This window comes from Bombina bombina, chromosome 3, assembly GCF_027579735.1.
Source record: "Bombina bombina isolate aBomBom1 chromosome 3, aBomBom1.pri, whole genome shotgun sequence".
Classification (NCBI taxonomy): Eukaryota; Metazoa; Chordata; class Amphibia; order Anura; family Bombinatoridae; genus Bombina; species Bombina bombina.
The window spans coordinates 251,050,291-251,075,305 of NC_069501.1; the positions used below are offsets into that span (position 1 = coordinate 251,050,291).

The 25,015-nt window shown below is 35.6% G+C and overlaps 1 protein-coding gene across 4 annotated transcripts in view; it reads right to left on the reverse strand.

Moving 5' to 3' along the window:
* The window catches only part of CUX1 (cut like homeobox 1), a 657,906-nt gene that overhangs the window by 258,179 nt on the left and 374,712 nt on the right, over positions 1-25,015 (reverse strand). For 2 of the 4 annotated variants that reach the window (XM_053706258.1, XM_053706260.1), the window contains exons 14-20: positions 24,208-24,304; positions 22,423-23,097; positions 20,350-20,415; positions 15,463-15,564; positions 12,646-13,469; positions 6,457-6,622; positions 6,055-6,111 (exon numbers count right to left, since the gene is read on the reverse strand). In XM_053706258.1, coding sequence (XP_053562233.1) covers positions 6,055-6,111; positions 6,457-6,622; positions 12,646-13,469; positions 15,463-15,564; positions 20,350-20,415; positions 22,423-23,097; positions 24,208-24,304 — 1,987 coding nt within the window. The remainder of the gene's footprint in view (positions 1-6,054; positions 6,112-6,456; positions 6,623-12,645; positions 13,470-15,462; positions 15,565-20,349; positions 20,416-22,422; positions 23,098-24,207; positions 24,305-25,015) is intronic. The other 2 variants (XM_053706259.1, XM_053706261.1) reach the window with 2 other exon arrangements.

A 25,015-nucleotide genomic window follows, 5' to 3' on the forward strand; every position in this document is an offset into this window, starting at 1 on the left:
TTTACTGTTTAATATCCCTTTAAAAATCATATAAAATATATGTTTAAATTTTAGGTAAAAATGCTAAAAAGTAAAATTATAATTATAGATAGGGTTGCCACCAGTACATTCAATTTTTGTGTTTAGGTTTGGAGCTGCAACATACTGCACATGCCTTCAGTTATTTCTCTCTTACGTGTGTGTGTGTCTGAGTGTGGGAGCGTGTCTTTGTGTTTCTCAGCGTCTTTCTGTGTGTATGAGTCTGTGTGTGAAAAAGTGATTGCATTTGGGTGTGTGAGAGTGTGAGAGTTTGTGTGAGAGTATGTGTGTGTGAGAGAATGTGTGAGTGTTAATGTGTGTGTGTGTTAAGAGTTTGTGTGAGAGAACATGTGAGAGTGTTAATGTGTGTGTTAGAGTTTGTGTGAGTATTTGTGTGTGAGAGAATGTGTGAGAGTGTTAATGTGTGTGTTAGAGTTTGTGTGAGAGTATGTGTGTGTGAGAGAATGTGTGATGTGTGCGTTAGTGTGTTAGAGTTTGTGTGAGAGTATGTGGGTGTGAGCCAATGTGTGAGAGTGTTAATGTGTGTGTGTTAGAGTTTGTGTGAGAGAACATGTGAGAGTGTTAATGTGTGTGTGTGTTAGAGTTTGTGTGAGAGTATGTGTGTGTAAGAGAATGTGCAAGAGTGTTAATGTGTGTGTGTTAGTGTTTGAGTGAGAGTATGTGTGTGTGTGTGTGTGTGAGAGAGAATGTGTGAGAGTGTTAATGTGTGTGTTAGAGTTTGTGTGAAAGTATGTGTGTGTAAGAGAATGTGTAAGAGTGTTAATGTGTGTGTGTTAGTGTTTGAGTGAGAGTATGTGTGTGTGTGTGAGAGAGAATGTGTGAGAGTGTTAATGTGTGTGTTAGTGTTTGTGTGAGAGTATGTGTGTGTGAGAGAACATGTGAGAGTGTTAATGTGTGTGTGTGTTAGAGTTTGTGTGAGAGTATGTGTGTGTGAGAGAATGTGTGAGAGTGTTAATGTGTGTGTGTGTTAGAGTTTGTGTGAGAGTATGTGTGTGTGAGAGAATGTGTAAGAATGTTAATGTGTGTGTGTTAGTGTTTGTGTGAGAGTATGTGTGTGAGAGAGAATGTGTGAGTGTTAATGTGTGTGTTAGTGTTTGTGTGAGAGTATGTGTGTGTGAGAGAATGTGTGAGAGTGTTACTGTGTGTGTTAGAGTTTGTCTGAGAGTATGTGTGTGTGAGAGTGTTAATGTGTGTGTGTTAGAGTTTGTGTGAGAGAACATGTGAGAGTGTTAATGTGTGTGTGTGTTAGAGTTTGTGTGAGAGTATGTGTGTGTGAGAGAACATGTGAGAGTGTTAATGTGTGTGTGTGTTAGAGTTTGTGTGAGAGTATGTGTGTGTGAGAGAATGTGTGAGAGTGTTAATGTGTGTGTGTGTTAGAGTTTGTGTGAGAGTATGTGTGTGTGAGAGAATGTGTAAGAATGTTAATGTGTGTGTGTTAGTGTTTGTGTGAGAGTATGTGTGTGAGAGAGAATGTGTGAGTGTTAATGTGTGTGTTAGTGTTTGTGTGAGAGTATGTGTGTGTGAGAGAATGTGTGAGAGTGTTACTGTGTGTGTTAGAGTTTGTCTGAGAGTATGTGTGTGTGAGAGTGTTAATGTGTGTGTGTTAGAGTTTGTGTGAGAGAACATGTGAGAGTGTTAATGTGTGTGTGTGTTAGAGTTTGTGTGAGAGTATGTGTGTGTGAGAGAATGTGTAAGAGTGTTAATGTGTGTGTGTGTTAGTGTTTCTGTGAGTATGTGTGTGAGAGAGAATGTGTGAGTGTTAATGTGTGTGTGTTAGAGTTTGTGTGAGAGAACATGTGAAAGTGTTAATGTGTGTGTAAGTGTGTTAGAGCTTGTGAGAGAGTATGTGTGTGTGAGATAATGTGTGAGAGTGTTAATGTGTGTGTTAGTGTGTAGAGTTTGTGTGAGAGTATGTGTGTGTGAGAGAATGTGTGAGTGTTAATGTGTGTTAGTGTTTGTGTGTGAGTGTGAGAGTATGTGTGTGTGAGCGAATGTGTGAGAGTGTTAATGTGTGTGTGTGTTAGAGTTTGTGTGAGAGAACATGTAAGAGTGTTAATGTGTGTGTTAGAGTTTGTGTGTGTGAGAGTATGTGTGTGTGTGAGCGAATGTGTGAGAGTGTTAATGTGTGTGTATAAGAGTTTGTGAGAGAGTTTGTGTGTGTGAGAGAATGTGTGAGTGTTTATGTGTGTGTTAGAGTTTGTGTGAGAGTATGTGTGCGTGAGAGAATCTGTGAGAGTGTTAATGTGTGTGTGTGTGTGTTAGTGTGTTGAGTTTGTGTGAGAATGTGTGTGTGAGAGAATGTTTGAGAGTGTTAATGTAATTCTGCTACTAATGCAGGATACAAGGCTATAAATGACTTTGTGCGTATTGCTATACAACAATACTGAAATGGACATTCATGTTATTTTTAAAAATCTATAATGATGCATAGTACATATCACTAATTCAGCACAGGACTTCAAAGCATCTGCATACAAAATAAAGGTTCAACACATTTTTAACTGACATTGGGCTAGATTACGAGTGGCACACTAAATATTTATTTATGAATAAATAGAACATATTCTATGTGAAGAACATTGGAATGTGAAATATTAATATTTCATGTCGGGGTAGCGCACTTGAAAAAACGTGATCGGTTTTGCCCTTGATTAATGGTGTTAGTTTTCCCGCCCCACTTTTTAAGCTCCATTGAAGTCTATGGGGGAATATGTTAACACGATAACAATATTCTACGTTCAGCTTTTCACGCAATGGGTTAGCGATCGTGCAAAAATGTTTTTACTTTCGACTTGTAATATGAGTGCTACCCCACGTGCAAAAAGCTTACTTCTTGCTAAGTTAATGCACAAGCGGGAGGGATAAATAGCGCTCCACTTATAATCTAAAATCTATATTCGAAAAATGTGCACTGTTTGCTGACCAGGGACAAACACATGGAAAATCCTTAAGGGTATTGTTTATATTATCGTGTTTGCATGTAGGGTCATATATAAATGTGCTCCTGTAATGAACAAGTAGTTACAGTTCAAAATATTGCAGGGTCATTTCTGGATCTGGATGCCCACCAATCTTGAAGTAGTAGAAAAAAAAAACAATACAATTTTAAGAGTTAAATTACAGGAAAGGCTGGTAAAAAACTTTATGTAATTAAATAATTTTTAAATCAAACAGCCAAAAAGGTGCGCACGCAAGGAGTTAAACCTCTCCATGGTTAAATATGACATTCAATGGAAATATAATAAGAAAAAAAAAGCTATTCAATATAATATAGGATTCAACTACTTGAACACTATATAGACAGTAAGTTCTATTTTACATGTGCATTTATCTAAACACAAATCTGCAGAATGCAAAAGAGGAAGTACCGATACCCACATACAGGAAGTTTTCAACATCATTTTTAGGTAACATATTTCTATCTTCATTTTCACATGCAAACAATCAGATGTAGAAATGTAAATTGGCACATGAAAGCAGAACCAACTCAAATGAAAGGATCTAACGTTACTGTTACAGAAGCTTCGATTCTGAAGCAAGCAAAACTCTTTCCTAAGGCTGGAGACAATTATATAACTTGTATTCCGTAGAACCTTCTTCTCAGTGCTGCATATTTAAAATGTTGTTTTCTTTTCTTTTAACTCTGGTTAGTTTAGGAAATGTTTTCATATGCGCGTTAAGTAAGGAAATAAAAACAAAGATTTAGACAACCATTGAAACAATAACTTTTACTAGAAGCATTTTTGCTTATACAAATTCACATTACAGGTCTATTATATGACTTTCTACAGTGTATTTAACCTCATTTTTTTGACGCTGCATCATTGTGAGATCGTGGCTGCATAATAAAATTTAAGATCACAAATAGATTCGGTCACAAAATATTTAGTTTTAAATGCACTTAAATTTAATCTAAAGAGAAAACTGATTAAGATTTTAGATAATCAACAAATTTCTACTGATAGCAGTGCGAGCAGAAATGGAATACCATTTATTGCTTTAAATCTCATGTGTTAATTCGTATAGTGGAAAGAGTCGCTACAAATGAAAACTCACTCGCCTCTCAGAAAAAAATACCCATTACCTTCAATTGTTGTAATATACAATTTTATGTCACTGTCAAAAATGTATTGCGTAGTTACCATATGTACAACCTTATGAAATATGCTATTGCTTTTTAAAAAATGATAAAGCTTAACACAAAACCACTCTCTAACTAAGGGCCTATCTATACAATTCCATTGACCTTAACATTTCCAGAAGGATTAACATACAACGGCAATATATTTTCTATCATACAACTCTTTACTTGAGCCCTCGCCATCAGACTTGCACACACTGTCTGTAATAGTATTTTATCATGTCTTTTTTGATGCAACTCTTTACAAGGAGCAATAGGTCCCTTTTTAAATCAACCTTAACCTTTTTGCATTTTTTACGCTACAATTGATTTTTTTAAGTAATTAGTTGGGGCTATCATCACTTGAGAATACTTAGACCAGAACCCATATATTGTAAGCCTACTTACAAATTATGTCTATGCTGTCATAGCTTTGCAAAGTGGCCCAGGCCTTTCAACAAGCTAAAGGGTTAAAGATCTATTTCCAAAAAATGTCTTATGTTTGTTTAGATGCAATATCATCAACACCACATTAAGCTCCCACTGATATTCAAACTCAAAAAGCTCATTTTTATATGATTTATTGACTGTAGTTTGTTATCATCTCATACATGCTTAGCCAAGCAAGTATTTTAATGATACAGGTGCTGGGTAAAAGTAATCTAATATTACTCCCGCTGGAAATTATGTTTGCAAAGCACAAAGCAAGCCTCATATTGTGGTAGAGGAAAATAGATATATAATGCTTTTGTACAAAACCCTCAATTATAGGTGTTTTATGCTGCCTTGAAGGAATAATATTACTAATTTTCTCTTCATGGTAACATTCTTTTTTTATATATTATTTTATAAATGACAAATAAAATGATCAGTGAAACTAAAATCAACATATGCAACAGCCAATTGTTCTATGACCAGATCATAGACAAGGAGTAAGGATCAAATCAATAGATGACAATATTTATCTGTCAGTCTTAGAGCAGAGCATTAACCTATCCCATTACCCATAAATAGTATGGATAACACAGGTCTACAGATATGTATACTGAATGTACATACCAGGCAATTTCACTACAATCAGCTTATTGACTACATGTCTGAGTGCAATCAATATACACAATTCATTGATACTGGTCTTGGCTAATGCACTTGATTTACTATCGACTTTTTGATGTTTCCCTGTGTAATCCAGTCATCAAAAAAATCTGCATTTATATGTAAACTTGTTTACTTTAATTCAGGCAGGTAAAATCAATTAACTGGTGTGAAACCATGAGGAACTGGAAGAATGTCTACATACTAGGCATGGGCATTCAGAGGTTTTGGATGTCTCCGAATGCAGAAGGCGGCGTCCACTCGCAGTGTTCTTGCACTTTTGTGAGCCAGATTTCGTCTTGTGAAAGTACAACGCACTAAGATCTGTGCGGCTGCCGACTTCTGCATTTCAATTTTAGAGGCATCCGAAACCCTGAATGCACATGCCTACATACACACTTCAAGGTTTATATGGTTTTATATGGTAATTTAGTGTATTAACCATACCTGACATACTATATGTTGTGTGATTTATTTTTAAAAGAGTTTTTACATTATTAGCAGTAATAAAGAGAAAAACTCAATTAGAAAAGGGATCTTTGTTCTAAGGTTGCCATTCGTACATGGAGCCCTTTGCCTTTTTTTTTTCCCAACACTATGGTTTTGTGTCAAAATGGTTGTGCCTAAGGTGCATAAAAAATGATTATATTTTCATTGACTTGCATTGTTACTAATCAGCAGCACGTGGTCTGAATTTTCTACACACTGAGCTAAAATCTGGATGAGTTAATAAATAGTTACTGTAGTTTTTAAAGGGAATTAATAACTCAGAGATCATTTTCCGCTATTAAATATAGTACCTGAACTTTGACATCCCTCTTGCAAAGGATCCTGCTGAGCTGTATTGGATTGCAGAGCTACAAATTAAACAGAAAAGGTAAATCAGAAAAGGATGTTGCAAAGACAACTGTGAGAATATTTATACATCAGCGCCTTACTTGCCACAGGGCACTATAGCACATGGTATGTGCACTGTCTGACACGAGCAGAAGAAATCTAGGTTTCCACACATATAAATGAATACAGAAGCTCCAAAACACAGTGTCCCTTGTCATTTTGTCTGTGGGAATCATACAAGGTCATAGTCACAACAAGTTAGACCTTGCTGCCAAACATAAGCAAAATAACAGGTACACTAACAGATCAACACTTATTTGCAACATTCACAGGAAAAGATTTATTTTTTATTATATGTATAATACCTTGACCTTGTTGTTGTCCTTGTGAATTCAAGACACTTTGACCGAGTTCACCATTCAACCACAACTGCATTCTTATAAATGGTTCTCGGCCCTTCTGAGTCAATTTGCTCCAAGGTTTTGGCCTTGACAGCATATCACTGACACTGCCTTGTGACAGTCCCAACACCTGCAAACGGAAGATAATATAAACTAAGAATTCACTATTAAACTCAAACAGAGGATACAAATTGCATTTTTAATTGAAGAAACAAACATTGTAGGCAAATAAAAAATCTATAATTCAAATGAAATTAACAGTTAATGGATACAGCATTTATTTAGTTTAATTGTCTGTATAGTTCTTCAGCGGGATGTCTGAAAAGTAAAGGCAGGTTTATTCAGCACAAATACCTATTAAAATATATTTTAAATGGAACAACGTAAAACTAAAATAATATATTGTCCATTTTATTAGCAGATTAGATGAATACTGTGAATATTTTATGCTCCTAACATTTGCTGGAAATCTATACTATAATCGCGGTTGTAACGCATCCGTCTCTATCGCCAGTTGTGCATGCATCCTCAAAGGAATGTTGGCTGCGCGAGGCAGCCAAAAGAATGTTGGCTGCGCGCGCAGCCAAATGAATCCACCTGGATACAGCGCTCACCTGGATGCAGCGTAGGCAAATCCGAAGCCTTAAAAAACCAAAAACATGCAACCGTCTGCATGAAATATCGAAAAAACACGTAACCGCACGCAAGAAATAAATAAAGAACACGTAACCGCCCACACAAAGTATAACAAAAAAAAACTACCCCCCCGCACAAAGTATATAAAAAAAAACTAACCTCCCGCACGAAGTATAACAAAAAAAAACTAACCTCCAGCACGAAGTATTAACAAACACCCAATCCGCAAATAACTTAATTAAAATATTAACCCCTTAACCGCCAACTCCTCACATCGCAATAAACCTAATTAACATATTAACCCCTAAACTGCCAACCCCCCACATCGCAATAAACCTAATTAACCTATTAACTCTTAAACCGACAACCCCCCAAAACGCAAATAACTAATTTAATTACTAAGCCCCCTAACCTAACACCCCCTAAATTAACCCCAATACTAAGTTACACTTAAATAAAACCAAACATTAAATTACAAAAAAATAATCTAAAATTACAAAAAATAAAAAAGTATAAAGTTACATAAAAAAATAAACAAAATGATCAAAAATAAAAAAATAAACCTAATCCCTATGAAAATAAAAAAGCCCACCAAAATAAAAACACCCCCTAAACTAAACTACCAATAGCTCTTAAAAGGGCCTTTTGTAGGGCATTGCCCCAAGTTAATCAACTCTTTTACATTTAAAAATTACTAAATCCCCCCTAACAGTAAAACCCCCCTCCCACCAAACCCCCCAAAATAAAAAAAACTAACACTAAAAGAACCTTTGTATAGGCATTGTCCTTTAAAGAGCATTCAGCTCTTTTCAAACTTATTAAATCCCTAATCTTAAAAAAAAATAAAAATCCTAACACTAAGCCCCAAATAGGTATTCACCGCTCCTGAAGTCAGGTGGAGAAGGTCTTCTTCCAGGTGGCTCCATCATCTTCTATCTTCATCCAGAGCAAATGTGGAGCGGAGCAGAGGTGCGGAGCTGGCTCCCCTGATGCGTGGAACCTCAGTGGCGGTGGTTCTCAGGGGCGTGGCGCCTCCTCTTAATGCGATCGTCCGTCGCACACTGAAGATTGAATGCAAGGTACCCCATATTTATTGGGGCACCATGCATTCCTATTGGCTGAAATTTTGAAATCAGTTAATAGGATGACAGCTACTAAAATCTTATTGGCTGATTTGAACAGCCAATAGGATCTCAGTAGCTCTAATCCTATTGGATGATTTCAAAATTTCAGCCAATAGGAATGCAAGGTACCCCAAATTGATTGCGGTACCTTGCATTCAATCTTTAGTGTACGACAGACATCGGATGAAGAGGAGCCTCCATGCCGCCGAGGACCACTGCTGAGGATCCACGCACCATGGAAGAGAGATCCGCACCTCCGCTGAGGATACACAGCTCTGCGCCTCCGCTCCGTGCCACCTTCACTCCGGATGAAAATAGAAGATGATTGAGCCACCTGGAAGAAGACCTTCTCCGCCAAACTTCAGGAACGGTGAGTACCTATTTGGGGCTTAGTGTTAGGATTTTTTTTTTAAGATTAGGGATTTAATGGGCTGAAAAAGAGCAGATTGCCCTTTTAAGGGCAGTAAAAGAGCTGAATGCCTTTTCAAGGGCAATGCCCATACAAATGCCCCTTTAGGGGCAATGGGTAGTTTAGCTTTTTTTAGTGTTTGTTTTTTTTATTTTGGGGGGTTTGGTGGGTGGATTTTTTTTACTGTTAGGGGGTAATTGGCAATTTGTTTAGATAAAAGAGCTGTTTAACTTAGGACAATGCCCTACAAAAGCACGTTTAAGTAGTATTGGTAGTTTAGTATTAGATTAGGGGGTGATTTTATTTGGGGGGGATTTTTTATTTTTATAGGGGTATTCGTTTAGGTTTAATTTTTTTATTTTGGATAACTTTGTTTATTTTTTTCTGTAATTTTACATTTTTTATTTTTTGTAATTTTAGCTTTGGAGGTTGTTGTTTTTTTTTTTGTTTTTTTTAAATAGACTTCCCTCTGGGAAGGCTTATTGCCTAGTATAAAATAGATAAGGAATATTCGTAAAACATGTATATTTCCTTTTTTTATTATTAAAGGTTTTTTTAGATATAATAACTATATTCCATGTACAAATATACAGTATATATAATGATAAACCAGTACTGGAAAAAATTGGGTCAAAATCTAGGAGCCAGCCCATAAGACAAAAACTTTTGGCCATTACAATTTTATTATATACACATACATTATATAATAGCTGCAAGGCCTAGAAAGGGTCCAGATACACCAAGCTAAATTTATGTTTGGCTGCTGGCAGCCTATTGAGGGAAGTGGACGCACCCATGGGTGTCTTGTGGACTCAAAAGTAGAGCCCTTTTATAAGCAGGTCTCTATATTACTGTGTATGTCATTGTATATATTGCATTATTATATCATAAATATAATGTAACATACTACTCAAAACATTTCTATCATCTACATTAAAAGACCACTGTTTAATTATGGGCTTTTTCCTGAAAGGTACAGTACCAAAGTGCACTCGTGTCAACCAATGAGCATTAGCAGGTAGTACTTGTAAGCCAATAAGCAGCAGGATAAAATACCTATTAACCAATGAAGATTGGTAGGATGTATACACCCGATACTGCTGTAGCAGAATCAATTTAAAATTTTACTTCACATTTTTAAATGTGGCTTTTTCCATACAGATTACAATTTTTTAGTATGTCCCCTTTAATTATGGGTCATATTTATATTATTTGCCACTGTAAAATAAAAAGAACTAATCCTTAATTATAGGTAATAAGACAAATTAGATTTCTCTTAAATGATATAGGAAACGTCAATCTTTCCAGTTTTCTACCTCACGGGTGTCTAACAGGATTTGCTTTCATTTCTTGGAGCACTGTTGATTAAATGTCATTATTGATAAAAACATAGAACAATACACACAGATACTGTGTGATGCAGCACACTGTGCACCGTACAAAGCAGCAGACGGATAAAGGGACAGAAGAAACTGGGATGATGGGTCATGATTTTGGGTTTTGGGCAATGTATAAGAAGGAGCATCAGTTAGGTTAATAAAGAAAGAGGTGAGGCCATACGGCTCCTCTTCTCACAAGTTTGGATTTGCAGGTCAGTTAAAAACTGGGTTGTGGGCCGGAAAAACCTATTGCAACCTATTTCTGTTAAATAAGTTGTAATTTCATGCTCTATTTGCCCCATAAAAGTTTAATTTTGAATTTACTCTCCCTTTAATAAACCATGTTGCAAATCAGGCCAATGAGAGAATGTGTTTTGCTTTCATGGGGACCATGGTGACAGGATATAATTTTAAGGCCCCAGTGGCTCCGCCTGGCTTTGACAAACCCTGACTTTAGAAAAGCAAAAATAAAAATAAAAAAAAATGTTGCACTCGTCTTATAAAATACAGCATATAATATAATATTTATCTTATCAGATTAATAAGAATCAGTAGCCAACACTCAGTAAAATAGAAGGTAATATTCTAGGTTACATGGAGTACGGATGCAATGCAAAAGCTCAACACTGTAACTTTAAAACATATTAATGCAAACGAAAAATATGCAGTCATTTTATAAGCCAATGTTAGAGGATACAAGATTTGAAAGAAGCTATATATTAACCCCCATGAATAATGTTCCCTTAAGGAAATGGCATAGTGACCTCATTACAAGCATGACTTCAGTTTATATACTTGTCATGGTTTAATTACCCTTTCCCAATAATCATTTTATATCCATTTCATATCAATCACAATTCTTAAAGGGGCATGGAAATCAACAGCATGATTGGGCTATATAGCCCACCCTACTATTTCAAGGTTTCTGCAAGTCGAAGTACATTGAAAAAATGCTGCTGCATGCACATGCCTGATGTGATTGTGTCCTAATTGTTACATATGCTCTTTACAGAGTACACTTACCAATCAGTGCTTGTGACAGTGCCAATATACATGTAGTGCCAACTTTGGAGTTTTTGTTTAACACACACATCATTATAGCAGCTGATACTCTGTATGTTACTTTAGTACAATTTAACTCATTCTTCATTCAATGGCTTCTTCACATTAACATAGCTATACATTGCCATATCATGTATTCTTGATTGGTGGGGTTAAATGACTTACATTCTTTAACAAACCCAGCTAAAGTTTAACACAAAATGGTAGTGGATATGGAATTTATTTCAACTCAATACAAATACCAAACTAATACATAAGGTAGCTACCATGGATGAACTGATTTGAGCTATACAAACCCCACTAGTGAGAAACTAGTGATCAATGCCACCAGGAGGTGGTCAAATGTGGATAACAGATGAAACAAGCTGATATTAAAGGGGCATTCAAGTCAGAATTAAACTTTAACGATTTAGATAGAGCATGCAATTTACTTCCATTAACAAAATCTGCACTCTTTTTATATTTACACTTTCTGAGTCACCAACTCCTACTGAGCATGTGCAAGAATTCACAGACTATGGGGCCTATTTATTAAAGGTCTTGCGGACCTGATCCGACAGTGCGGATCAGGTCCGCAAGACCTCGCTGAATGCAGAGAGCAATACGCTCTCCGCATTTAACATTGCACCAGCAGCTCACAAGAGCTGCTGGTGCAACGCCGCCCCCTGCTGACTCGCGGCCAATCGGCCGCCAGCAGGGAGGTGTCAATCAACCCAATCGTATTCGATCGGGTTAATTTCCGGAGATTGCTGTTTGCCTCATCAGAGCAGGTGGACAGGGTTATGGAGCAGCGGTCTTTAGACCGCTGCTTCATAACTGGTGTTTCTGGCAAGCCTGCAGGCTCGCCAGAAACACGGGCCCACAATTCAGAGCTTGATAAATGGGCCCCTATATGTATATGCATTTGTGATTGGCTGGTGGCTGTCACATGATACAGGAGGAGTGGAAATAAGACTTATCTTTGAAAATTGTCAGAAAAAAATCTTCTAGTCATTTGAAGTTCAGACTAAATGATATTGTATTGTCTTTTTACCATGCATTTGTTAATTATGCAAATCTACTGTATTTCCACTGCTACTTTAAGGTGATTTAAGCTGTGGTGGAAACATTATAGTTCTCATTTCTTGCAGTAAGAAATATCCAAGAATCTATTTTTACTTTTTACTGATTTACCGTTATAGGGATATATAAAAACTGACGTGTAGTTGTCTATTCCAAATGTTTCCTTTAAGTAACCACCTTTCAACAGTTTTATAAAGCAACCATGTTCTGTTGTGCCAACCCAAATATTTACTTATAATATCTGTATCCTGTACTTATTTCGACAATCCAGGAACAACATATACCTTCTGCCAAACTCACATGTGATCAGTTACACTCTATGACTTATTAAGGTAAAGAGTATGGCCAAATAAAGGCATTCTAAGAAACAACTAAATCAATAAACTTGTATTACTTAGCTTTTATACCAACATTTTCTTTGGAAAGATGAAAAAGGTAAGTTATACAATTCTATTTAAAAATTATATATTTTTTTAATTACCTTTTCTCCAAATATCCTTTGGCAGATCCCATTTTTTGCAAGCTTCTCTTTCACTTGCCGCGTTAATTCTATAGTATCAACCTCCTGGTACATGTAAATCTCATACTGCTCAGGAGTTAAGGGAGGGACAGTTGGTTTAGTTGGTTTGGACAGAGATACAACTGGTGATGAAGGCAGAGGACTGTTTTGCGGTGTCTCGCTTCTACTGGCTCCAGTCATACTGATTTCCGAGCTCTGCGAGTAAGGAGATTCAGCATTCGGCCACTCTTTCCAATATTCTGAAGATGATGAAGGACCCTGAAGTTGATTTCGCTCTGCCCTGTTCTGGGTCATTAGTTTCTCTTTCGCACAGTTGGTTTCCTCTACCTTTGTGTCCTCAGAAGAAGCTGTATTTCTTCTGTCATGAACAGTGTTCCACCAATGATCCTTCCACATGCTACCACGTCCAAGTTCATTTTTTACATGCCTAAGCATACCTTGCGTTGAATCTATGTTATGGAGATCTAGTATTGGCGATTCCTGTAACTCTTTTTTTACACCCGTTAGATTCTGCAAAGTAGAAATACCAGAGTCTAAAACTGATGTATGCTTCTTCAGTGTAATAGTTAATGGAGAGTAACTAGAAATTGAAGAAACTGATGATGTAGAGATAAGCTTGGGAGAAATGATGGAAAGTTCAGGTTGGGTTAAAGATGCCGTTTTTAAGGTAGGTTCAAAGGCAGCCTGCTGGGCTTCCATTTCACGCCTTGCTTGTTGCAGAATGGACCGAATAGCATCATCCGAATTACCACTGTTGGATGCTGAAGGAAGCTGAGCCGGCTCAGCTGCAAAGACAAAATAAATACTGTAAGCCATCAACTCGATTCTGATAATGAAATAAAGAATTATAAATAAATCACACTCTAAAGATACACAGCAAAAAATAAATAAAATGCCCAAATTATGAGAAACTGTATAAAACTGCAATTAAAAAGAAAAAAGTAAAAACACAAATCAAATCCCCGGAGTTTAAATGCAGGAGTTTACTCTAAAATATTGTCCAACCACATGCATGTGGGCCACTGTCTGACTCTATATTGCTTTTTAACAGGTTTTCTCTAATCATCAACCTCTCCTAGATTGCAACACACAGTTTGTCTTATGTGCCTTTTTTTATTCCTACTCTTCACATGCAAAGGTTGGAGAACCCTACACTATAAAGCAGAAAGATGAGATACAGACAATGATAAATTAGAAAGTCTTGAACTGAAATCAAATAAGCATCCACATAACTTAGAAACAGACTGTGAGCAACTGAATTACAGTAAAATATAGGTACAGTAATTGGAAAGTCTTTAAATACTACACAGAAGTTTCAAGGAAGCTTCTACATAGGAAGAAGAAACAACAATATTGGTAAATATGGGTAAGATGGTGAGAAAAAAAAATATCAATTAAAAAAAGAGCCCAAAGCAAATCACTGAACTGACTATGTATTTATTTATATATACTGTACCTGTTCTCGGGTATTGTGCAGTTTGCTCATTTTAATGGTACATATATCACATTCTATATGTAAATTATCTTTATACTGTTGAGGTCTGAGAAAGCAGAATCATAAAGGAAGACAAGATCTAAATGACTGTAATGTTTAATGAATTCATTATGTTTTGTACTTGGCGCAATCCCATATCTACTTCTGTAGATAAGAAAAACGTGTGAGATGTCGGGAGGTAACTGAAATGTGCATGGATACATTTACACTTTAAATAGAAGCATTTTTTCAATGTACTTCCTTAAGCAAAAATGCTTCTAGCAAAACGTATTACTGTTTTCAGCAGCATACCCACATATGCTGTGAGGTCTGCTGCACCAGTATTCAAACACCAGACCTTCTAAGAGTCCGCAGTGGCTTCTATGATACAAATTAAGTCTTCCCAGACACAATAAACACCACCAGCAGCTCTCTGAGCTTGAATATTGGATGCATGGGCCCTCACAGCATATGTGCATATGCCCCTTGAAAAACAGTAATAACTTTTACTACAAGCATTTTTGCTAATGGAAGTATATTGCAATAATGCTTTTATTTAAAATTGAAATGCATCTTATGCACATTTCAGTTTTGACCTTTCTATTGCTTTAACACCTATCATTAATTTTATCTCTGAATATCTACTTACGCATATAGCATTTTTCTGTTAAAAAAAATCCTTATAGCTAATAAGCAGCCAACCTTGTTGGTGTTTTAAATAAATTACAAGCTGTAGCCTAAGATTGCGGAACTAAAGACCTGCAGGCAGGATATGGCCCTCAGCTTGATTTTGTGAGGCCTATTAAACAAGAATATGAAGAGGGGAGAGAGAGGAAATAACAAGGAGAGAAGGAAAACAGAACAAACACAAGATATAGAAAAGAAATCCAAGTAAAAATTGCTGAGAAAAGGAAACTTGATGAGGAGAGAAATTAAAATGTGTGTATTAAGAATAGAGGATAAAGAGAACCCAGTTAAAAAAATAAATATAGCTTTTTGTGTATTGTCATTTCAGCTCGAATAAAGCTTGTTTAAACCTAAAAACAAAAAAGTGTATCGATAGATACTGTTTGTGAGTCTAGTGTTGTATCTATGCTAATAAATAAAAAACTTGTGTAATAATGATAAACAATAATACAAAATGTATTATTATAGCCAAAAAAAATAAATAGATTAATCTTCTGTGCTAGCAGATTAACAACGTATAATCATTTATATGTTTGGCCGATTGTATTTTTTTGTATGGTGCCGGGGCTGTTATTAGAATACGTTTTCTCCCACGGTTCTGGACGGCATTCACTTACCAGTTTTCTGCACCTGCAGCTCTCGTTTGGCTTGCTCTAAAATAGACTTAATGGCATCATCTGAGCCAGTCTCTGGCGTTCGGATTCTTGTAGTGATATTTCCTGAAGTGAAAATATTAACCGATTTTAGATATATCTCATCTAACACACTCATGTAACATTTCATCAGAATCACCTTCCTTAACATTTAAGCATCTCCTGTTGAACATGAGACTGATCTATTTGTACACTGAATTAAAGGCACAGCAAACACCTTAAGAAATGTAATCTAAAATGATTAGTTATGAATAACAAAACAACTTTGCAATATATTTTGTACTATTTATTGTGCCCCTTTTTCATGTAATTTAGCTGTGATAATTTCAAAATATCAGATTTCCAGAACTTGAAAATGCACCCTGCTGACTCTTCAATGGTTACTGTGCTACATATCTATCCCAAACTGGCTTTATCAGATAACAACTGCAAAACAACTAATTTTAGACTTTTTAGCAAACATTTTGCTACATATTATTTTAATAAACTCTGTAATGCACACTGTTATAAAAGGCATCTTTTGCAAATAATGGCAGGCACGTGCACACTGAATATCACTGCCCACAGGTTCTCTATGCTTTAAAATCCACACTAAGAACCTGCACAAAGTAGCAATATTGTATTTTGTTTTTTAGGGGTTTTTTTAAACAAATTTTATGTTCCAACATTTCATAAAAATGACCTGCTTGACTATACAGCCTAAATAAGCTGTTCATTTTTTTATTTATTTTTTAAACTACAACACAAAGTTGTGCAAAAAGAAAATACTATACTGTTGTGATATCCATTAAGGTTGAAATGCTTAGGAGACAGCAGATATGAGTGCTGAGTGCACTGCCCCTTTTAAAAATGCTTTTTTAGAAGCAGGATATTAAACGAATCAACAAAAGCAGGATATTTGGCCAGACAGCAAAAGATAGTTGCCAAATTTCGATCAAGTAAAAACTATTTTTAGATATGGCTGGTCTAAACTCTGCTTTCTGTTGGTAACACTAATGAGATGTAATAGTATATCTTCTTGGCAAGACTATGTTAATGTACAACACTGAATGAGTTATATCAACAGATATTTACATAAACACACATAAATCAAAAACTCTGGCATTCTTTTTCTCCACCAAGGTTACATTCTGAAGCCGTATATGCTACCTAACAAATCTCCTAGAATTAACAATTCAAATGTAATCACAATTAGCTATTTTCTGTGGTTAGCATTCAATCAATATTTTCTGAGTATTAAAACCTTTGACTTCAGTATGTATAAGTCACTGTAATTCTGCTCTCCTCCTGAGGTACAAAATAGGACTGTTTAGATCAAAGCAGGCATGAAGCCCACGGAATTGCCTCTACAAGATTGTAAACCGATATAGGCCTTCTAAGCACCATTTAGCAGAAGATTAACAAAGCATTTGGCCAAAGGTGGTCCCATCTCAGTTTTTTTTATACCTAATTAATTTTGTCTTCATTGTGTTCCGCTCTTTCTATATTGTTTTGTCCTTCATTTAATTTACTCATTTAGTTATCTGTTTATTAAAAGAAAGCCATGTTCCATGATTTTCAACAGTGATACGATTTATTTCCTCTTAGAAGACAAAGTGACACATTATTTATACATGTGTGCCATATTTTTATTTTATTTAGTAATTAAAGCTTTAATGAACACAACATAAAAAAAATCCCCCACTACAAAAGTAAGTAAAATATAAAATAGTTTTTATATGGTTTTAAAAGGATTTTAAGTCAAGGGATACTAAACTTTCTAATTTACTCCTATTATCAATTTTTCTTTGTTCTCTTGCTATCTTTATTTGAAAAAGCAGGAATGTAAGCTTTGGAGCCGGCCCATTTTTTTGTTTAGCACCCTGGGTAGCGCTTGCTGATTGGTTGGCTACATTTAGCCACCAATCAGCAAGCACTACCTAGGTGCTGAACCAAAAATAGATAGCAAGAGAATTAATTAAAATTGATAATAGGAGTAAATTAGGAATTTATATCTGAATCACGAAAGAAAAAAAATGGGTTTAGTATCCCTTTAAACACTTTGAGAGATTGTAATACAAAATGTTTAATTCTATGTAGTAGAACAAATATAAATATACTTTCAATTTTCTCCCCTTGCCCTGTAATTTAAATTCTGAAAAATATGGGCTATCCAATTCCTGATAGAAGCGCAGGGGTGGACTCTAGATTTAAAGGGCCATAATAGTCTATCAATTACATGCTCTAATCCGTTAACCACCATAACTGGGTTAAACACACAGCAGAAGTGCTGCTCTTGACCTGCAGTGCACTGCTGGTCCCTAGCAAAATCCGTCACATCCAATCAGCAGCGCTAGTTGCACTTCTGAGTCATGCGACTAGCCCTGTTGATTGCATTAGCGGCAGGTTTCAGTTCGGACCAGCAGTGCACTGCAGGTCAAGAGCTGCACTTCTACTGTGTGTTTAACCCCTTTGCAGTAGTTAAATACATAGCAAAGCAGGGTTGATTGTATTAAAATTACATACTGTAACGGAATAGAGCAAGACATTTGCTGACTATTGCGACCCTTGAACAAATATTTATTACCCACTGTTATTGGTTGCACAATTTAGTGACCGATTTATAACTGCCCTAATATGGCTTCACCCATTGCTTTACAGACACTAAAACTTCACACATTCTTTTCAGTATTTAAACTACCAAATCAGATATATATCAGGTTAATTTCTGTTTTGAACACATAAATTAATCTACCTTTTATTTAGTGTTTAATGTTCATTTAAAGATGAAGGCTGGTTTAAACCACAAATTAAATTAAAATCAGCAATAGATTTTAATTTTAAATACTTCAGTAATTGTTATATAGGTTGTAGGGAAAATCTTTCCACAAACTATCTCCCCCTTTAAACATAACCAAAGGTTTAATCTATTTAGTAGTTTCTTTAAGTTACAATATGAATTCTATCTGATGCATCATGCATGAGGAATTGGAATCACTAACAAGAAATATTACATTAGCAAGGCTTTCAATGCTCATAGAAAGATATTGAAAATATACAGCAAGCATTTAATTTTACTTGAAGAAAGCTGACAAGTGTTTATTTAAATTGAGCATTAATCTTTATTTTCAGGTGCTAGTGTCAGCATATTTAAATAAATACCATAATAAATCTTTCCATTTGTTCACAATTATCTGCTTCTAAACTACTGTAATTACGGGAAAAATAAGATATTGATGTAAGAAGGAAATTGTTGACTAATTTTTGAAAATATTATAATGGTTGACAAATGTATTACAAAGGCACTAAGTATATGGGGGCTGCCACATAATTTTGTAAGAAAAAGGGCATTTCATACTTAAATCTGTGCAGAAAAATAAAAAACAAAATTAGGAGCCAGGACTAGAATTTTAGGTGTGAGCTACCTGGCTAATGGGATTCGTGAAGCCTTATCAAAGCTATTCTGTATTTGCTATCCTTAAAGGAACTCTAAACACTATATTAATTTCATGAACCTCCCTCTAATTTCCTGTCTTGTGGCCTAAGAGAACTAAGTAGTACTGGGCTGCAGTAATTAAAGGGACACTGAACCCAAAGCTATTTTTTGGTTCAGTTCCCTGGACAGCACTTGTTTATTGGTGGGGAATTGATCAACCAATCAGCAAGAACAACCCAGGTTGTTCACCAAAAAAGGGGCCGGCATCTAAACTTACATTCTTGCATTTTAAATAAAGATACCAAGAGAATGAAGAAAATTTGATAATAGGAGTAAATTAGAAAGTTTAGTATCCCTTTCCTTAAAATCCTTTTAAAACCATATAAAAACTCTTTTATATTTTACTTGCTTTTGTAGTGGGGGATTTGTTTTACGTTGTGTTCATTAAAGCTTATGTATATGTACATGTGTATGTTTGCACATTTATGTATGTACATGTAGGGATGCACCGAAATTTCGGCCGCAGAAACGTTTTGGTCGAAAATGGCATTTTTGGCTATTTCGTTTTTCATTTTTTTTGCCGGTTATTTCTGGTAAAATTATTGTGTAGCATATTCCAAATTTGATGCTACCCTAGAGCTGCTGTTTGAGTTCATTTCTTGACTTACTGTTTCTCATATAATAATAGTTTTCTAGGACTATACTTTATTTGGATAATTGGTAAAAAAAAAAAATGCTGTTAAATCTGATTCTGTTACACAGAACTAAATACAGAATAATACAGTATATTGATTATTTAATATTGTTTTAAGTAGGGATGCACCGAAATTTGATCGCAGAAACATTTTGGCCGAAAATGGCATTATTGTTTTTTGCCTGTTTTGTTTTCTTGGTTAAATTAGTGTGTAGCATATTATTGTTTTAAGATATTTTTTTCGGATTCGGTTTCGATCCAGAATTTCCATTTCGGTGCATCACTATGTACATGTGTATGTATGTATATGTGTTTGTTTTCATATAAGGGAGTAATTTTAACGTGGTAAGCAGACACTTCTGATATCATAAAAAGTGTTCATCTTTAAATAATAGCCTAATAGAACAGCAAAATAAATTGCAACAAAAGGTACACGTTTTAATGTTATGCTGTTGGATATTTTGCTTTCCAAAGAAGGAATAAATGTAAAACATGATTACAGTAGCTAAATTCTTTGGCCATTCTGGAGTGGGAAGCAGGCCAAGCCTGGAGTTTTATTTTCCAATGATCTAGTTTAGAAATGATTACAGCAAGCCCGTGCTTTGTTTTATACTTACTATCTCTGTTTTTCCTTCAGATTCCAGGCCAGAATCAAATGCTACTGCTTAATGACAACATGTGCAGTGGGTACAATCTCATACCACAAAATGGCTGCAAACAAAAACACCTGCTTGTGACATACCTTCAGACCCATTTCTTCTTTTCGGAACTTCCTGAAATAGTCTGTTCAGGTTCTGGCCTGGATTCTCTGTTGAAAAACACGTTTGGTAAGAACAAAACAATCGGGAAAAATTGTTACTTTTTTATGTCATGGCCTAAGCAATATGAAAGATTTTTATGCAGTGATTTATCTGAGCAAGCATGTATGTCTAGTACTACAAAACGTAAAATATTTTACTAAATGGGCATGTGTTCAATGAGAAAGGGACACTGTACTCATTTTTGTCTCTAATTAATATGAAAAAACACTATTTAAACATGAATAATAACAGGGAATGCATTGACAGGAAATGCCTATCAGCCAATTGGCATAAGCAGGAAGTACCTATCGACTAATGAGCATTGAATGGAAATACACAACTAATGCTGTTGTTCTGTCTTAAATTGAATCAGCTTTTACTTCAAATTATTTTAGATAAAGAAACAAACATTTTAAACATATTAAAATACTGCTCTTTCATATGAATCAGTCAACATTTTAGTACAGTGTCCCTTTAATAAAACAAGTCTACTTAGGTGAGACAGAACAAGGGCTATTTGTTAATCCCATAAATAATGCTGTTAAAGGGACATTATACACATTTTTTCTTTGCATAAATGTTTTGTAGATGATCTATTTATATAGCCCATAAAGTTTTTTTTTTTAAAATAAACGTATAGTTTTGCTTATTTTTAAATAACATTGCTCTGATTTTCAGACTCCTAACCAAGCCCCAAAGTTTTATGTGAATACTGTCAGCTACCTTCTCCAGCTTGCTGCTGTTTGTGTAAAGGGTCTTTTCATATGCAAAAGGAGGGGGGAGTGTCTTATTTGCCTCTTGCAGTGGGCTTTCCAGCTACCTTTTCAACAGAGCCAAACTGACAGCTTCTAAGTAAGTTTTTAAACAGTTTTATACTGGATTTTTATATCAGTATCTGTGCATCTTATTATTTATAGTAGTGTCTATTACATGCAGTTATATGAAAATGAGTGTATACTGTCCCTTTAATAAATAGAGCAAATATTTCATACATGAAAAATATATATTATATTGTACTAACTTGTAAGAATTTTAATTTAAGTTTGTCATTAAAGGGACATTAAATTACAAATTTAACTTCCCATAAAATGTTTGTGTATAAAAAAAAGTTTTTTCATTATTTTTTACTTCCGGCTATTTCCTGTAATTTAAATTCCCTCCCATCTGACCCCAGAGAGATTGGAGTTCATCATACAGAATTCCGAGCTCAGAATTTGCAACATGGTAATAGTGATTGCTTATAAAGGGACACTGAACCCAAATGCCAAATGTTTTCTTTTGTGATTCAGATAGAGCATGCAATTTTAAGAAACTTTCTTATTTACTCCTGTTATCAACTTTTTCTTGGTATGTTCATTTGAAAGGAAGAATGTAAGTTTAGATGCCGGCCCATTTTTGGTGAACAACCTGGGTTGTCCTTGCTGATTGGACAGCACCAATAAACAAGTGCTGTCCATGGTTATGAACCAAACCTTTGCTGGCTCCTTAGCTTAGATGCCTTTTTAAAAAAAAAAAAGATAGCAAGAGAACGAAGAAAAATTGATAATAGGAGTCAATTAGAAAGTTGCTTAAAATTGCATGCTCTATCTGAATCATGAAAGAAAAAAAATTGGGTTCAGTGTCCCTTTAATCAGTTCAGAAGCTCAGTAAGATCTTTCCCACAATGGCCACAGTAGAGGAAATAAAATAAAAATACTCAAGACGATTGTCAAGGGGTTGTCCGTGGACTGCAAGAACAATACAAAACTACTGTTTTAAATGCACTTTAAGCTGTTTTAATGTCCCTTTAAACCCATGCTGTGCTATGATGGACCTTGCTAAAATTAATAAGTAAACTTTAAATTTGAACACAATACTTTGAAGTTACACTGCTGAGTTTTCAAAACATTTGGATGCAATAAATACTGATTTTACATGTAGGCCCTGTATTTGCTTTAAATGTGAAAAGTAAATGATATGCATAATAATCAGTGTGATTTATGACATGATTAACATATTTCATGGAACAAACTCACCTCTTTGCCTGCCTTGTATGCTGCGAAGTGCAAGGATGTTCTGTTCGTCTGAAAGAAACTGCTTCATCTTGTGGAATGGCTCCTTCCCTCGAACAGTTAATTTATTCCATGGCTTGGGCCTGGCAAGTATCTCACTTACAGAACCCTGTGACAGTCCCAACACATAGTGTCCAAAAATCCGCTGCCCAATATTGTGCTTGATCAACTGCTCTTTCACTTGACGTGCAATTTCTGCAGTGTCTATTTCCTCTCCTTCTGAGACACTCCCAGCACTTTCTGATTGGCTGGGAGAAGAGGCCATGCCATTAACATCCGGGCTAGGCTGTTGTAATGGACTTTGGGAAGATATGGAGTTTGTGCTGAAGGGACCTGTTGAAAAAATCATACTTGTGCTTCCTGCTTCCTGCATTGCCTTGGAGTAGAAGGACTGCATTAGCTGTCGCTGGAGAAGTGAATTTAGTGCAAATTTTCCTGTTGAGGCCAAGGGCAAAGTAGGGCTTGCAACAGATGAGCTGAAAAAGTCTTGGTTTAAACCCGTTGGTGAAAACTGGTGTGTACCATTAGTATTGGAAACCTGCTCCCCAGTATTGCGGAGCAACTGTGAGGGAGGAGAGGCCGGCAAAGTTGCAGGACGCTGAATCTCATGCTGGTCTTTCCCTTTTCTCCTGGCTGACCCTACAAGAAAGGTCAAACATAATGCATTATGGGGGATTAAAAGGGAAAAACCAAGATAAAAACGCAAAGTTTGCCCCACAAAGTGAAAAAGTGCAATTTTTTTAAAAAAAAACAAGGGCCAATGAGGTTTTTAAATTGAATTTTCTGTAAGCCAAACTAGGCCCCCAAAAACAAACAACATGCATTTCATGTTTGTACCTTTCTTGTACAGTTTGATGCAGCCTGGAGAATAAACTATTATAATCTAGTGCACTTCACCTATATAACTCATGGAATAAACATATATGGTCACATACAACACATCTTGACATTGACTTTCATCCAAGTACATCAACTCGTACCTCACAGCAAACATTTACTTAGAAGTGTGGTCTAGTGTTATGTTGGTTACAATATATATATATTTATATTAAATACAACAGATTGGGTATATTACAATTGTATAATTATTTTGCCAAGGACACCTATTAATCAAATATGGTGCTGTATAAACCTGTAAAAGAAATCTCATGTCTAATCTGAAATTATACAGCCAATCTTCTCTAAAAAATGTATAACTGCCCATAATATTATTCCGATATTTAAGTAATAAATCCAATATGATAAAGTGATAATTACTAGACATACATATGAGGCTGACCCGCACAAAGGTGGACTGACCTGCAAGCTTGTGCAATGCTCTGCAGATCTCACTGTCCTGTATTGGACTGAGCCAGCTCTATGCTACCACTGGAACATTTCCTGTAAATTACGCTAGTTAATTAAGCAGATAACAGCAGCTATGAAAATGTATTCAAGCAGAACTTTTGCATCCAACCTCCTTTCCCAGTGTTGTGCGGGAGGAGGGGGGAGGGTAGAGAACAAGCTCATAATGTTGTAGCATAATAGCCTACAAATCTGCCATATTCTAAGGTAATTACTCTTTTTTTTTAAGCAGTGTCGCTGAGGTCTTCAAGATGCATTCTATTATCCAGCTTACACTCTTTTCAAGTCAAACATTATTCACAGAACCTGTTGTTCATTAATCTTGCTGTCATTTGTTCCTAACACAGCCTTTCCTTCAACATTTTTTTCCATTTTTAGATTAAAAAAAAAGTGAAATCGACTTACCGCTTAGGTCACTGTTGGAAATACGTAACGTGGCATTTTCTGACTGCATTGCCCGGTTCTTCTCCAGTAACAACACCTCCAGTGGTTTCGATGCATCCTAAACAATGTTTAAATTGTTGTTTATTACTCTTTGGTATTAGGCAAATCATTTATCAGTGGCATAAACTCAATCCGATTATCAGTTTAAATTCCCAAAAACACAACGTAGCCTTAGGATCACTCTGTAACAGATGATTAGTAGAATGATAAACTGCCAGAACTAGGTTAATGGAAAGACAAATTTTTAAGGTGTCCACACAATTATATTATGTTTAAAATATGTATTACGGTGAAGTACACCAAAGGTTTAAATAACTATTTCAATCATAAACAGATTAAAAAAAAACACTATTTAGATATGTTTTTGCATGAAAAAAGGTTAAAGGGACAGTGTACTGTAAAACGGTTTTCTTTTTAAACAAGGGCCAATCACAGTTGGGGGTGGGGGTACATGGGAGGGCCAGCCATTATTCTGGGCTAGTGCCCCACCCCACAAGGCTGCCGATTGTTATAAAAGCTTCAGAGTTTAAAATGTATGGGAAGTTGTTCCTTTAGGTATTTTTGTACATGAAATAGCACAATAAATTGAACCCACTACTCAATTAAATGGGCAGAGCTTGCATTGAGAGCAGATCTCATTAGTTTTGTCTCTCTAGTTAGAGAAAAAAAAGTCATGTTTGTCTTATCTTCAACTGTATACACAGACAAATAAAGAACAAAGAAAAATGTACATTTTAGTATCTCTCTGTAACACCCCCCCCACCCCCCA